The sequence below is a fragment of the Podarcis pityusensis genome, assembly GCF_964106645.2.
Source record: "Podarcis pityusensis genome assembly, chromosome: 6".
Lineage (NCBI taxonomy): Eukaryota > Metazoa > Chordata > Lepidosauria > Squamata > Lacertidae > Podarcis > Podarcis pityusensis.
Genome location: NC_138030.1, coordinates 80267673 through 80284438, shown reverse-complemented (window position 1 = coordinate 80284438; position 16766 = coordinate 80267673). Strand labels below are relative to the sequence as shown.

The window sequence follows — 16766 nt, the reverse complement described above, 5'->3', positions numbered from 1 at the left end:
GTCAGTTTGTTTCTTTGAAGTATATAATATTGTTTTGAGAGTAAAACAGTGTGTGTTTTAAAATTTAATGAAGATTAATTAACACCACCACCACCACATTAGTGTCAGGAAACCCTTTTTGAAAAAACTAATTTCCAGTAGATATTTTACACAATGCTTTCTAAGGTTGTATTTTCGGATATGCAGGTGGCAGAAGGAAGATTCGTTATACACAACTAATACAAATTAAGACTCAAGTCAAATTAAGTGTGTATTAGTGATCAATGCATGCCTTGCTTACATATAATACCCTGGACACATCTGTGGCCGCTCTCATGAAATCCTATTAGCATATTTCATCACATAATTAGCAGAAATTAGCCTAAGAAATTTCTGTTGACAGAATTATACCGAGCAACATTCCATTATCATGTGTTCAATATATGGTCAAGTATATCCGGTCAATTTCACTGAACAAAGTTTATTCACAAACAGAAAAAGTAATTGCTATCTAGAGGATCTTGAAGGAATCAAAATTTAAAGTTACCTTGCAAGGGTTAAATCATGGTGGTGATACTCCAAAGCTTTTGTGTATTCATGCAAGTAGAAATAGGCATTGCCCAGCTGGCTGTAAATTGCACTGAGGGTTTTCAAGTCTTCTGTTCCAACCTGAACTGCTGCTTCAAAGAAAGAGACACCAGCGCGACAGTCCCCTGCTTTACACAACCGCTCCCCTTCCAAGGCAAGCTCCAGGCAAGAAGCTTCCATTCTGCAGAGATGGAATGCAAGATGCCATGAGTTCCAATATCCTGCTATTCCCTGCAGCTGTCATTAAGACCTACCTAAAACCCACCCAAAATCCCTTGCTAGGCACTTTTACTGAAACATAGGTAAAATATGCTTAGTTCAAGTGCACACTTAAGCACTCATATGATTTTGCAAAATTAAAATTAAGTTCCAATTAGAACAACTGTTAGAACAGCTGATCCCCTTATTACATATACGGTACATTATTATACAAAGCAGAGGGTGCGGTTGCAGCAGCAATCCTAAGCACCACATACACTTAATAAACATGTTTGGTAGCCCACCAACACATCATTAGTCATTTTGCAGCTCACCAATAGCCTGAAAGAAGAGGTTAAGTATCTGTTTTTCAGTAGAAAACAATCCACACCTAGTTAACTGGAGGAACTTCTTTCAGCACATGCAGCCAGAAACATGACTTATTTACTAGCTTCCCAGTTAAGGACCTTACAGTGAAGCCCATTTCACACAACAGAGGCAAGGGTTGATTTCCAACCCAGTACAGTGGTACCTCGGGTTACATACGCTTCAGGTTACATACGTTTCAGGTTACACACTCTGCTAACCCAGAAATAGTACCTCGGGTTAAGTACTTTGCTTCATGATGAGAACAGAAATCGTGCTCCGGCAGCGCAGCAGCAGCAGGAGGCTCCATTAGCTAAAGTGGTGCTTCAGGTTAAGAACAGTTTCAGGTTAAGAACGAACCTCCGGAATGAATTAAGTACTTAACCCGAGGTACCACTGTAATGGTTATTTTCAAGGCTACATTTCAGTTCAATTGACTAGACTGATGGTTGAATATCTCTGTGCCTGTCCTGCATAAGCAGCAGACACTGCTTCATGTTTTAAGCTACCAAAAAGACCTTAATCAAGCACAACAGGTTTTAGATTGCAGTGGTAAGCATAATTAGAGTACAAAACTGTAGTGCAGAACAAAAAGTTGCAGCTCATGCATTTGTAAGGCCCCTGGTATATAATGTCTATTTGGGTATGTCTTGACTGTACACTACGTATGCCTAGTGGTGGAAGAAGTTCTCTCCCCAACCCCTCTCCACCCAATGGAATAAATGAGATGATTTATATTGGGGAAAGAGTATGGAAAGGGTTGAAAGGGTTAAATCCCCTCTTCCTGAGCACCACAGTCCCACTCTTCAACATAGCCCCATGGGACAGCTAAACAAGAACTGTGGGTGACCTAAATCACTGATATCCTACCCCCTGCTGCTGCCGCCACCTGTTCTGTCTGGTTTGGACCTTACTAGACTGCTGTGTTGCATGCTTTGAATTGCTCTGTTATGTTGTGACTTCAACACAGAAACATGGAAAGTGGAAAGAAGATCGTGAATCTCTTAGCTGATGAAGCTCAAGTGGCTATGTGATTTAAATTAAAAATTAATTGTACCACCAAAATATATCCTCTATGTATTTAATTCCAGATTCCTGGTTGCAGTGTTGGGCTTTTACAATAAGAAACGTGAGTGCATGTTTTGCCACCTATGCAAGCTCTTAAAATCAGATGTACTGCCTCCCATCTTCTCTGAAAGAGTGCTGACAGTTACCCTGTTTTTATTTATTTGGGGTGGGGGGGAACACACATGGAAGATATGCATAGATAGCAATACTGATGCTGTATTAGAACTGGTTCCATGATTGCTTCAAAATCAAGATTCTGGCCTGAATTTCCAGAACAGGCAATTTAACAAGTCAGGTGATATTGTATATCATGCGGAGTATTTATAGGGTTTTTAAAAAAACAACACAACAAGGGTCTTTTCATTTAGAAAGCATAATCCTTGCACTCAGGCCCCTAATGTGTCACTCTGGTGTTCGATAATGTTTAGGTTCTCAGCTCTTACCCAGCCAACTTTCACACATAAATATTATTGGATTCAACCTTTACAGGAAGGAGAAAGAACAAGTTATTCGTGCCAGTTGGACTGCAGTTCTCTTGGGTACAATTCAGCCAGCAGGAATTCCTTCCTCATTCCCTGCCTGAACTATTTGGAAGAAGCCTGGAAAGACAGACCATGGAAATCTTCCATCCCTCTTTCTCTGGCTTCTACAGAGCTCGGCCTGTTAAGTGGGTTAAAGCCAATACTTAATACCAGGTCAGAAGACTGAGCATATTATCGCAGAGGAAAAAGGAAAAGGTGGGGAGCAAGATGTAATTACATATAATAATGACTAGAAAACAGGCAAGAAGACTAAAAATCAAGTTCCTTGCAGTACAGGCTTTACTTGAAGCGCATGTTAGAATCACAGAGGCAGCTGGGGGCAGTCTTACAGACTATCTAGTCAACCCCCTTGCTCAATACAAGAAATCCTGAGTAAGAGCATCCCCATATATGTTCTGCTTGAAAAACTACAGCTAAAGCTCACCATCCATCTAGGTAATTTGTTCCAATGCTGAACTGCTCTGATAATGTTCAACTGAAATCTACCTTTCATTATATTAGTCCATTAGATCCAGCCCTACCTCATTTTATGCAACTGCCCCTCAGGTATTTGAACAATGCCATCATGTGTCTCCCCAAGCCCAAATCTTCTTCTCTTCAGGCTAAACACCCTCAGTTGTTTTTTCTTTAGAGGACTTGCTTTCCACACCCCTGACCATATTTGTAGTTGTCCATTGTATCCATTGCAATTTGTTTTTATCCTTGGTAAAGTACAGCAACCAGATGTTCAATGTGTGATTGACTACAATCCAGAGATCCTTTTCACATTTTTTCTGCCAAGCCCGGAATCCTCTATTCTTTACACATGCATTTGGTTCTCCACCCCACAGCAGAACTTTGTATATACCTTGGTGGAATTTGATTTTGTATGTTTCAGTCAGTTTTCCATTCCATCAAGAACATTTTAGGTTTGCTACTGTATTCTGAGGAGTTAGCTATCCTTCCCAGTTTTCTGTCATCCTCAAATCTGAAAACTAGTTAATACACCCTTTCGTCTAAGTCACACATAAAAGTCTGAAGAATTCCAGGCCTAAAACAAGGACTTGCTGCACCCCACTTGAAACCAGATTGATGAGGAATTACTGATATGCACTCTTTGAATATATCATTCCAACCAGCTGTAAATCCACATGACAAAACTATCCTCTGGCAAACAGTGAATCAGTTTACTATCCAAAATATTATGAGGAACAAATTAGTTGAATTCTTCCCATATATTCACAACAAGATGACTGTTAACATTATGAAGCATATAGTCCAGCAGTTAAGACTACAGAAATACACAGAACACACAAAAAGCATTTTAAAAGTGATATGCAGCATTTTACTACCCATACTAGAGAAACTGGAGCATGAAATCACATAAGCAGTTAATACGGTACAGCACCTGACTGCGTTAATAAATAGTGCAATTATTTTAAATACCATCCAAACGCTATATACTGGCAACATAAACCCCAACTTTGTATATACCAAATAACATATATTTCTTCAATATCATGCAACAGGACCTTTTAAAATTTCTAGTCAAAACAACTGCAGAATTACTGCACCACAGACTATATGTAATAAAAAACTACCAAAAGTATACTGTACCTCTTAGCCTTTGACACTCCGCAGCCTAAACACAAGGATATGATAGACATTCTTAGCTTTTGTTAAAAAAAATAGTGTACGCCTATTAATCAGGAATCGTACAAAATAAATCTTATATTTCGTTTGTAAGTCTAGTGTCTCATGTTGGCCAGCCATACCATAGATTTGGAAACTTGCCAAAATATCTTAAACAGAACTAAAAGCCAACTTCTTTCATTTTGTTACAACGATGTCTAGCCAGCATAACTTGAATAAAAACAAAATTGACTACAACAGTATGTAACACCACCACAACAAAAGAATTAAGACACGCTATTGGGTAATCTTACCTAATCCTATCCCCTCCAAAGAGGTTCTCTCCGGGCACTTCATGTTGAATGTCACATTCAATTAACTTGACATTTAGAAATTATAGTGCTCATCAACATGTAGAGGTTTTCCTATCACTTAGCATGATAAATTTATGGTTATCCTTTCTTGAATTTTCATTTTAAGTAATGGGTAGATTTTGATTTTTAATAAAGATTTTAAAGCACAGAATTTTCAAGCAGAATTTTATGAAAATTATATTATATGCACAAAGTGGCTTAAGGATAGATGAACACAATACTGGAAGTATTTTTATGACTCAAGAGCAGAGCTTGCAGAGATGCAGAGATGCAGTGTTTACTGTTACAAAGGGATACCAGCAAATAACTCCAGTTCAATTGTGCGAAGGCAATTTTTTGGTATGCCATACTGGAGATCAAAGCAGCTTTGGGAAGAAAAGCTATTTACAGATATCTCATTGGATCTAAAAGCTGGACCTTAACTGAGGTGAGATACAACTTGCTTTTAATTACAGGAACAGCATTAGCAGCTGAGCAAACGCTTTACAACTGCACTATGCCTGTTTTTAAAACCTTATGAAATGTTTAAAAAATGCTCATTATGAAAAAAAAATCAAGTGGGAGGGAGCAATATATACATTTTAAGGAATTCACAAGAAAAGCAGTTTCATATTTTCACTCTCTCTTCCAGTACTCAATAAAAGGATTGTTAATGATGCTGATTGGAAAAAAGATAACACTCCTGGTTTGTACATTTCAAGATAAATAATGTCCTGGCTTACCACATGACAGTTTTTTAGATTCTGTGTAAATATTTCCAACATATTGCTGCTTAATCTTAATGTTTTTGGTTCTACATATAATCAACAGAATCATTCTTCTCTGAACAAAATGTTTCTCAAATATAATTTTCAATTTTGGTCTCATAAATCACATAAATCTAAAATTCCTTTTAGAATTTCTCCATCTTTTCTTTTTTAAGCTTCTAAATTCTTATAAAATGCTTTTTTCCTTCATTCTTTTAAATGCAGGGAGCTGGTACTTCTGAGTAATAATTTAGTCCTAAATTATTTTAAGCAACTGTGGGAAAGAATGTGAATGCTAGCAAGTGTCTTTGTTTCCCAACCCCTACCTGAATGCATCTTAAGTCAGGGATGAGCAAACTTCAGGCTTGCAGGATATACTTCATTTTTTACATAATCTCCAAGAGCCAACCAGAGCCATGCGCAAAAGCATGTATTTAGAACTAAGGAATCCTGACCCCAGGGATTTATTTCCAAGACCAGAGCTGAGCTCACAGTTCTTCCAAAGAAAACCCCATTCTTTATAACCTCAGCTGCTCCAGCTTTGTTAATTTCAACAGGGTAATTGGGGGGGGGGGGGTCATTTTAGTGTTGCTGTTGATAAATAATCAGGAGTCAGAAATCCCTGCTGATCAACTGGAAAACACCCAGAGATCTACTAGAAGATAGTGGTCAACTTTCTGTCCACCTCTATATTAAGCTACCAAGAAACTGGGCCATATTTGCTGTTTAAGATGCAATAGAAGTATATGAGAATGCTTTGCAATTTCTATCTCTGCACTGTCATTATGTCCAAAAGATAATGTTTGCATCTACCCACATGCAGAGATGCATAAGCTCGATGAGCAAAAACGTACAGATTTTAAACATGTTGGAAAATAATTATTGTAAGCTAGTTGCAACTTCTATTTATTCCATTATCTCTGTCAAAGCAAAAGCTTCTCTAAGTGTCTACTGTATTCCTTTCACATTTCTATTTTTCTTCTTCTCCTGACCTTTAAAGAGAAAACACTTTTCAGTTTTCTAAAAGATTTAAAAAGATTCCCATTTATGTGTCTTTCCCATCATTTCTTTCCTCTTCTGTTAATAAAGTTTTTACCAAATATAGGTGCCTAATGTCATGTCTTGATAAACATATACATATTTTTACTGAACTTAATAAAAAGAAACTTCTATCTTTCGACTTGTCTTTAGACACTTGCTTTTCATCACATGCAGCTAAACCTACATTTACTCAGAGTTCAGAGTTTCTGATTGGTATACTGCTTGTTGCTAAAGGAGCTATATCTGTTTTTCATTTTCTGTATGGAGAATGAAAAAGTAATACATAAGTAAAATGCAAATGGGTCATATACATCTAGAAGTAAAGGAGCCATGTAGTCATACAAAATACAGAAACTTAATTTTACAGCACTAGAGTATTATTTTGCCAGCATTAGTCCCACTCAATAAAGGAACAGAAATAGAATATGTAAGGCTTTGTGCACATAATTGTGTAGCGGATAAGGACTGCCTAGTTGAGCACCAAATAGCACACTGAGATCCCTATGAGGCAATTCATGTGGTATTTCCTCATTCATTTAGCAGACTTTTCTAACAAAGTAAAGCAAATCTATGTGCTCATTATTAAAGGCAGATTTCATTTGCTTTTAACAGGGCTTGCAAATAACTGATCCTTTTCTAAGCATTTGATCCAGTGGTTCATGTGGTGAGGTACAGAATCAGATGCATACAATTGGTCTTTCTAGAACAATTCTGTTCATTTCATAAAGAAGGATAATTACTTGCTTGGCCAGCAATCTTTCTTCATTTCTGCTGCTATTACTGCATGGTTATTTCCCACACTCACCCCATTAGCACTGAGATGACCATCACCAAAAAATCTCAGAGTTTTCTATTCAGAGGGAACACGTCCCACTTCTATAGCAGCTTTCTTAATTTTCTCTCTCTAAGAGAACTGCCACAGTAGACACTACATAGCAAGGAAGGAATAAGGAGCAAAAAAAAGCAAATGAGTGGCTCTCACCTGAATACCTATTTGCTATACCCAGACAAGTTGTGAGCAGCGCCAACAAACAAATATATGTTCCAGGGAACGCTAATGTTGTTTAGAACAGATTCATGTATTATCTTTCATTCAAGAAGGAAAATCAGAAGATATTAAAATTGAAGGGGTTGGATCCTGACCAAGTTAGCTGTACTTGAGTCCCACTGAAGTCAATTGAGTTAGTGATAACCTAACTAACTTGGTCTGAATGCAACACAAGATTCACAGAAAGCTCTTTTCAATAAAAATATTGCCAAGTATTTTCTATCTGAGTGTGCAACAGACATTGCTGTTGTGGGTGGAAACCACTGGACAAAACACTTTGGCTGTCCCATGCTCAGAGGCTACCCAAATTTCTGAACACATAGTTGGCTGACTCCCTTGTGTTGTGGGTCCCACCAAACAGCTGTCTGTAAGGTGTTTGGAAACCAATGCACAAGGCATTTTGACAAGTTGGCAGGGGCAACCTACTTGTCAATCCTCTGACACCAAATCAAATGTCAGACAGGTTATCCCACCCACTATCTAAGTTGGTCCTTGGAAGTGGGACCAGATAAAGATCTGACCAACAGAGCCAAAGAAGTTCCCCACCACTGTGCCAAAAAAAGGATCTATGAAGTCTTTTGAAAAAGTAACATGCAATTTACTTGCAAGCCTTGTTTTGCTAACCTTTTAAAAGTATATATTAAAAAAATTAGTAAGCATGCTTACCTGTAACGAACATGAAACGAATGACCTTCACACATGTTTAACAAAACATTTTCTTCCATTGAGTTGCATGATGAGTAGGAAAGACAATAGCTAGTATGTTGCATGCAGGACAGCCAGTAGGTTATGAGGAAGTGCTTTACGACAAAGTCCCAGTTAGTGTATTAGCAAATTGGAGTTAATTGTATGTTCTTGTTGCGGTAGTCTTCCTTAGTAACAAAAAAGAAGCTCCTTGTCAGATACCACTTAAATGTTCAGAAATAAGATGATGGGCTGTATCTGTGGCTGAATCTGCTGTATTTCTGCAAAGGGAACAAAATATGCTATTGTTTCAAACTATGCATTTATCATCACAACAATCCACAGCTAATGAAAAAAGAAGTGTAACTCTGTTGAGCAATCTTAAACAAATAATGCAAATAGAGGGTGTTTGTTTTAGAAGTCAATTTTCATCTTATATTTTGTTTTCAGGTTGGATACCCAAGTACAAAAATACATAAACTGCTCATTAATTGTGAATAGCACACACAACTATGCACACATGCCCTTTTTCTTCATAACTAAATATAAGTCATCATTTAAGAGAATTTCTTGCTTCATACTTCAGTTCTAGCTCAAGATGCCAAATACAGTACAGATACCGTTTTATCATTTGCTTTACTTGTGACATAGTTTCAATTCTAGTTGAATTCAAGACATGCTTATTTTTGGGGGGGAAAAACACCCACCAATTTCAATTAGATTTACCTTCAAGGATGCAGCTTTAGATTCAGCTTTACATGTTACCCTGAAAAGCAGCCTACAACTGAGTTTACAACTGACTCAAAATGTATTTTAATCACATGATGGTTATTTCATTTATTAGGATTCTTGCTGAAATGATTGTTTTGCTTCTATTCAAGATAATCATTTTCTTCACAGATGAACCATGCCACAGTCAGATAGGATTAGAATGATAAAAGTTAAAATCGCCATAGCATGTGAAAATCTAACAGGGCAATAAAGTCTAATTCATGCTGCTAGTTCTAAATTGTAGTAACCAGGCTTAAAACTGTTCTGAGGGAGAAGGATCTTCTAACTAAGCCAGATGGTTCATAGTTGGCTTCCTCATTTGTCCTCCAGATGAGGTTGGTAGCAGCAGAGACGAAGTGCTGGAGTTATGTTATGTTCCTCTCCAGACTCCCAGGTGTTCCCGGAGTTACGTTATGTTCCTGTCCAGATCCCAGGTGTTCCCGCTGCTAGTGCTGATCTTACAGCTAGAGTTCAACAAACACAGAACTCTTTAGCATTTCCCAGGTGATTTTCATATTTGTGCATCATGAAATGGACAGTAAAAAAAAAAGAGGTTCAGAAATCAACAGAAGAACAATTCTGCTACTAGTAGAATGAACAAATATAATGCTGACTGGTGACAGAGAAGAGCTCATCATTCTGGCAGCATTTAGATCTGTATATTAAGCCAGGAATAATGCTAATTCCCATGCCAAGTAATAAAATGTTTTTGAAATGCCACTCCGTTTCAAAAGAAGTTTGTTGCATAGCACTGGGGGCTGCTGTTCAAGAAAAATGGGGGCTGCTGTTCAAGAAAAATAAGTCTAAAGTCCTGCTCAAGCTCACGGAACAAGTTTAATTATTTTTTGAATCTCAGCCAATAAAAAAGGTTGTGTAGGGAATTGGGTGTAACTAAAAATAAGTACAAATGTGCATTATAAACATATTACAAAAAAAATATTCAAAGCTTCTATGCAAATGGATATAATAGTGTTAGTCTCACTCCACCACAAAATGTAAGTACAAGTCAGCAGTAAGATACCAATTTACTTTCCCCACAAGTATTTCATAAGTGTCCTCTAGCATAACCCTATATAGTACTATAGCTAGAAAACTGGGAGCAAACTTCAAAATACTGCAACACTTTGTCCTAGGTTCATTTTAATACCAGAGTTGTTAAAACAACCAAGAATGTGTAAACAATCATGCCCACTTGAAAGTTCTAGCCCTCAAATCACAAATCTTCGTCTCTAACATAACCAAAATAGATTTTCAAAATTATTCTAAAGATTTGAAGCCAATATACTGTAGTGCTTCCCAAAACCAAACTACCTCTTCAAATGTCAAAATTTAAACTGCACATTTAGTAATCAGAGATGACAGATGACTATGCAATCCCATTAAAACAAAATTAAATACCTCTCATAAAATCACTACTGAAGATAAACATGCTTCACATTTCGTACACAACCCAGGAAAAATATAGCACTTTTAAATTCCTGTATGCTCAGCACGGAGCTATTTCCAATGAAGTCAGACTTAAATGTACTTTATTAGTGGCATTTCCAAATTTTCGTCCATGAAGGTAGGCTGAATGTTACAGTACATCGGCATCTAGGCCAGATGTTAGATTATGTTGTGAACATCCATCTCCAATATTTCAGATTTTTATAACTTTATCTGGAATTCAAACATTGACTAGATCATAATGAGCTCACTATTCAGCTCTCTAGTTTACAATAAAATAACTATATAATCAATAACATTCACCACTGAGAACAGCAATATTCAAAAGCAGGAATAAAACCATATAGTAAAGGATTACCCACTTTTTATAAACACAAGCTTAGATATTTGTGCTTCTTTAATTTGTATCTTTCAGTGTCTATGGAACTCCCTGCAACAATAACTCAGAGATCTTCAATGTGATCCCTTTCCTCTGCCACCCATTCTCTTAGAATGGTTTTTAAACCTCATTGTGGATATAATATGCTTAAGCATGAGACTGGCACCAACATGGAAGGAAGAATGAACCATTAACTAAAATTATTAAAGAGATATTTTGTACATAAAGGAAATTTTTGGGTCTTTCATGTACTTTATAAATTTCTAAGGACTCAAGAGACATTATTGCTGACAGTAGCCTCCAATAGGATTTTACCTCCAGAAAAAAATATTTTACAACCCACTTCAGCTACTGGGTACAATCTGCCTCTGGCACCAAAGCCTCAGCTGTACTTCTGACTGCTTGGACAGTTTAGCTGCTTTCAAAAACTTATGGAAACTTTATAGTAAGAAGCGTTTTTTGCCCAACACCTGCTCACTTCTTCTGATCTTCACCAGCAAAATATAGTTATCACACCAAGAAGGAACAGTTTAATATTCAAGCTTCGGCTATCCAACTTCACCTCTATCCAACGCCACCTTTCTCTGCTGGCCTTTACCTCAAACCTCCATCAACTGATTTTTTCAAATGATGTTATTTCTCCACAGTGACAGTTAACTGCCCTTTCTTCATTGACTGGAACCTTGAATTTTGACAGTTAAAACTGACATCTTGTTCAGAGGCAAATACAGTGGTACCTCAGGTTACATACGCTTCAGGCTCCGCTAACCCAGAAATATTACCTCTGGTTAAGAACTTTGCTTCAGGATGAGAACAGAAATCGAGCGGCGGCAGCTGGAGGCCCCATTAGCTAAAGTGGTGCTTCAGGTTAAGAACAGTTTCAGGTTAAGAACAGACCTCCAGAACGTATTAAGTTCTTAACCCGAGGTACAACTGTATCCTCTTATTGACAAGACAAGTTACAATTCTCATGGTACAGTGTGGCTTTCTTAAAGAGTAGTAACACAGCCATCACCTTCAAGTCAACCAGGACTACCTCCTCTCAGAAGCATGCATTACTTCTTGGACCCGTTCAGTCAATGCTGCTTTAAGCTGAGGTTGGATGACCATCTGTCATCATGTATCATATAGTTGAGATTCCTGCATTGCATGGGGTCGGACTAGATGACCCTCAGGGTTCACTTCTAACTCTACAATAACTCCTTCTGCCACGGAGAAGACCACACGTGCTTTCAAGCACCCTGTCTGTCTCCTTAAGCTTCAATTACAGAAGCTGATCACTAACCAGTTATAATTACTTCCCAAACAGGATACCATAAGGGGCTCTGCCCCTTCACACCTTAGGGTCCCTTTTGAGATATGGTGGGCTCGTGCATAATGGGGAAATCTTCCAAAATTAGGTGGACCTAATTTGATTTGGGATTACCCCCCCTCACAAGAGGCCTCAGGTCCCATCCCAAATTGTTCAAGAAGACCTCCCAAGCACTAAGCTAAAAAGCACTATAACTAAAAGCATAGCACCCACACACGATGCTAACTTTTGCTTCTTCAAACTCCTCAGGATCAAGCTCAGGAAGCACACACACCATCATGGATGCGCGGCAACATCTTGTTGTGGGGGGACCAATTTGAATAAACTAACAGTGGTCTAATAATGATTCTTCTTGAAGCCAAAACCCCTGCACAAGAGGGAGGTATCAGAAGACTCAGGTAAAGCTCAAAGTTTGCAGATGTACAAGTTATGCTAAAAGAAAAGCCTCTAAATGGGAGATATAAAAAAACAGTCACATAAGGGCTGAATATGCCCAGTATCCATAGAATGCTGGGTGGGGGTAGTGTTATGGAAAATCCTCAAAGGTGACATAGCTGCTAGTCTGGCCTCATGGAGAGCTACACAACACACTAACATTTTGTTGTGTTTTAAAGTGTCATTATCAGTTGATGCTGTTTGAAACTTTTGTAAACTACTCACTGCCACCCCTGTGGTCCAAATGCTGCTTACCACCACTCCTTCTGTTATTTATATATTAAAAATATGCACATTAATTGCATTCATGCAACTGACATAATGCCTAATCTGGCCCTAAACTAGCATGGAATTAATTCTAAATTAGCACTTTGCTCATTAATGTCCCCAGAGCGTATTTGAACTAGGGAGACAACATCAACAGTACAACACAGGGATCATTTAATGAAGTCAATTCAACCAGAAATTCAAGGCTGGAACTTTCAAACAAAGAGCATCCAAAAGAACATGCAGCAACTCTCAATTAGTCCTGCTTCTCTACAGCAAACCTTTAACACACAGAGGCATTATTGTTTAGTGTCTTGAAATTACACCAGGAGGTGTTGCCATCACGTATTTAAAGTTCCCTCCAGCTTTACCGTGGATAGATAGAATAATAATAATGCCAACATTTTAAAAATGCCAGCATTGAAAAAGTAACAGGAACATATGGGCTACCGTAATATAAATAATGATATTCAGGAGACAGAATTAATGTGTTTTATTCTTATTCAGCCAGATTCACATGTAGCCTGACAGCAAAATGCTATTTCTCAGCATCAGTTCCATTACTATAAAATGGAACAACCCCCTTAATTGCCCTCCAAGAATTGTGAGGACAAGCAAGAAAAAGACCATGCACAAAGATGGAGCTAAGCATACCTAAGGCAACTACATTCAATAGGCTTAGGAATGGTCAACAGTGTGTTAGATTGTGACCAAAGGCTATAAATCACTTGGCACATTATGATAAATGAATAATTATAAGTCGGAGTAATGAAAACTAGCTCTACCAATTAAAAATATTAATAAACACATGTTTAATAACTAAATTTTAACCTAATGTAATACATATTGTCAATATAACTCCCATTTAGATTTCAATTAGGAGATTTCAAGCTTGGTTTGCAACACGTTTGTGTTTCTTTAACACTGTCAAACAGCTACATTTTTTTTTTAAAAAAAACTTTCCCCATAAAAAGTGAAAAAAACTTTTCTATCTCTGCTTCAGCTACCACTCAACATCTTTAGTTTTTTGCAGCAGTATTTAGTTGGACTGGACCCTCAGCAAAGCTGTGCCACAGACTGTGGGAAGTTTGTTCCTAAAGTCACAGTACTGTATTCCTTAGTACACAGCTTTCCAAATTTTTCTTGTTGGTGACACACTTTTTAGACGTGCATCGTTCAGCAACACAGTAATTCAGTTTTACTAGCAAACTAGGTTAAACTAACCCCTTTCCAGCCCCGGGAGGAGTGCGGAAAGTGTTCGCACAACACACCTACGCACTGTAGCTGGCACACTAACCTGTCACGACACAGTGTTTAGAAAGCTCTGCCTTAGTACATAACTCCATTTTATAATATTCAAGGAAAACCTGTTTGTAGGTAGTAAGCAAACGGAAGTTAAACAATACATTTTTAAATGTTCATTTTGACAGCCACTTTAAGTTGGGCTATTTGACGGATTGATTACCCCCACCGGAACCTGATTGTGCCCAAAGATCAACTGGACTACTATTAAGATCCATTAGACTGGCAGGCACTAGAGCTTTCTCTGTCATGGTCCCGCAGTAGGTAACCTACATGATGTCCAAAGGAAACATCACATCTGCCAGTTTCTCCTATGGTGCCCACAAAAGGTATCTGTAAATATCCACTCAAAAATCCACAATAAGTACAAAAAATGTTTGCTCTTCGTGCTCAGGTACACTAGCTGAGCCTCTCCTACACTAAACACACCCTGAAACATGCCCATATTTCACTGGATGCCAGGATTGCACAACCACCCTCCCATCCATTCTGAACAGAGAAGTGCAAAGAGCTTCTCTCTTCCCCCACTGTTGGAGGTGTTTCTCTGCACAACTTAGCGGTCCTGTCTTTTTCTGGGTTTTTTGATATGCCAACCATTTTGTATTATGCCATGGCCTCATAGCATCCATTTTGTGACTGGAACCAGTGGCATTTTCTCAAAATTCCAAATATGTACCATCCCAAAAAAGTTAGCCCCATTCTGGTCTCCAAAATGGCTAAAGTCTTACTTATTTTGTATGACTGTTGACTAGATGATCTTTTTGAACATGCCTATTGGTTTATTATTAGATTTACTGATCAGTATTAATTTTTGTTCTGGTTCAAAAATGTGGTGTAAATTGTCATTTCTGATATTTGCAATTTGTATTTTTAAATGAGGTTATGTTACTGAAACTATTTTATCATTTAATATTTGTAGCTTCCTAGACAGGACTTCATCCTGAAAGGCAGCCTAAAAAAATTAAAACAAGAAACCAATAGGATATTTTGATATTGAATTATGATGTTCTAACAGTCCATCTCCTAATAAGTTATTCCCGTAAGCAATCTTTGAAGCTGGTTTAGATGATATAAACATATGTAAAAACAAAGTTGTTTAAACCCTGGACCTGAAGAGCCTCGTCAAGGAGCAGAGAGCATTTCCAAAGGAGATTCCTACCCCCTTCAGAAGCAACTTTTCAGGGGGCTCAAGTGGTTATTATAGGGATGCTAGTAAATTCCAAATATGGATGAGGTCCAATAATTGCCTCATTGACTGGCAATGGGCACACCTGCTTTTTACTTATGGTTCTTGAACAGATGGAAAGTCAATTCAGCTCCCTGTGGTTCACCTACAATTATTTCTGTATGTTTGGATGAAATGCTATCCATATAAATTGAATTAAAGCACTGAAAATAATACTAATCCAGTACAACATAATATAAATAAGAACACACTTGTTGAAATAGTTGCTGAGTATTTAATCCTTTTTTTACACACAGACACAAGCAACTTCATTTAGGGAAAATGACAAACACCTACAACACTCCATTTCTGCAACTAAACAATTTGAAGGATAGTGCATCCAAAGAAGGCACACTGCCCAATTCTTCTTGTTCAAGTGTTGAAGTAGGTCCTCTTTATGCCCAAAATACCACACAGAGACTGGGATATTTGTATGCAACTTTAAGCAAAGATGAATAGGGAGTTTCAAGGAGGCAACTCAAGTGGCAACCAATACAGAGGGATGGGAGAACCTGAAAAGTACAAGAGAGGGAAAGAGGGCCTACAGCTAAATACCTAAACTGATGGCAGAAGCCCCCAAGTTTTCTCCCACACAAGAGGGAACCTCGTTTCGCTGCTTTTCTGTATCTGGTGTTCCGAGGGTTGCCTTGCTTCTCTTACCTAGCCCTACAGACACCTCCACGGAGGTACTTGCGGCCAGCTTGCTGGAAAGCTCCCTCACACCTGGCGCTGATTATAATATATATATACTGTATATCGATAAGAAGCTCCGCTTTCAGCCAAGGGCTTCACGCGGATCGATGCCTGACCCCGTAAGGATTTCCTCAAAATGGCTCCCCTTTTAAAAAAAAGAAAAACCCCGACTCTCTGTATTCTCCTCACAAACAAGCACCGTAGCTGCTCCGCCGTGTTTTCGCCTCACCGCCGCCGCGCGGGTCTTAGTTGGTGGATTCCTCGCCCTTCCCCACAAAGGACCCCCCCTTGTGAAGTCCCCCCCCCGGCCATTAGCAGCCCCCCCCCCCCACGTTACCAGGCTCGGGGGAGCCCCCGAAGGAGGGCGGGCGACTTCCACTCTTCCCTCAGCAAAGCTTCATCCACACGGGGCAGCTCGCCAGGCCTCCTCGAGCTCGGCGCTCGCCCCGTCCGATGCCTCCCGGCCCCTTCGAGGGTAAGGCACTAAAGGGGAGCCGCCAACAAGCTCGGTGGCTCAAAGCAGCAGCGCCCCGAAAGGGAGGGGCGCCCCCACCCCACGCGCGCGCACTCTCACACACAAACACGCTTCGCTCTGAACCGTCCCAGCCAATAGCATCGCACCATCGAGCTCCCTTCGCCCCGCCCCAACCAACCCCCATCATGCTTTTGCCTGCTTGGTTGAGTGACGGGA

At 38.9% G+C, this 16766-nt stretch overlaps 1 protein-coding gene across 5 annotated transcripts in view; it reads right to left on the bottom strand.

The window, feature by feature from the left end:
• GPSM2 (G protein signaling modulator 2) overlaps positions 1-16651 on the bottom strand; it is a 36138-nt gene extending 19487 nt beyond the window's left edge. The window contains exons 1-4 of one of the 5 annotated variants that reach the window (XM_081010766.1): positions 16413-16649; positions 8228-8526; positions 4338-4362; positions 527-748 (exon numbers count right to left, since the gene is read on the bottom strand). In XM_081010766.1, coding sequence (XP_080866892.1) covers positions 527-748; positions 4338-4362; positions 8228-8240 — 260 coding nt within the window. In that variant the 5' untranslated portion in view covers positions 8241-8526; positions 16413-16649. Of the gene's footprint in view, positions 1-526; positions 749-4337; positions 4363-7318; positions 7357-8227; positions 8527-16412 lie in introns of those variants that run through there. The other 4 variants (XM_081010769.1, XM_081010765.1, XM_081010768.1 and 1 more) reach the window with 4 other exon arrangements.
• Between the last annotated feature and the right edge of the window lie 115 nt (positions 16652-16766).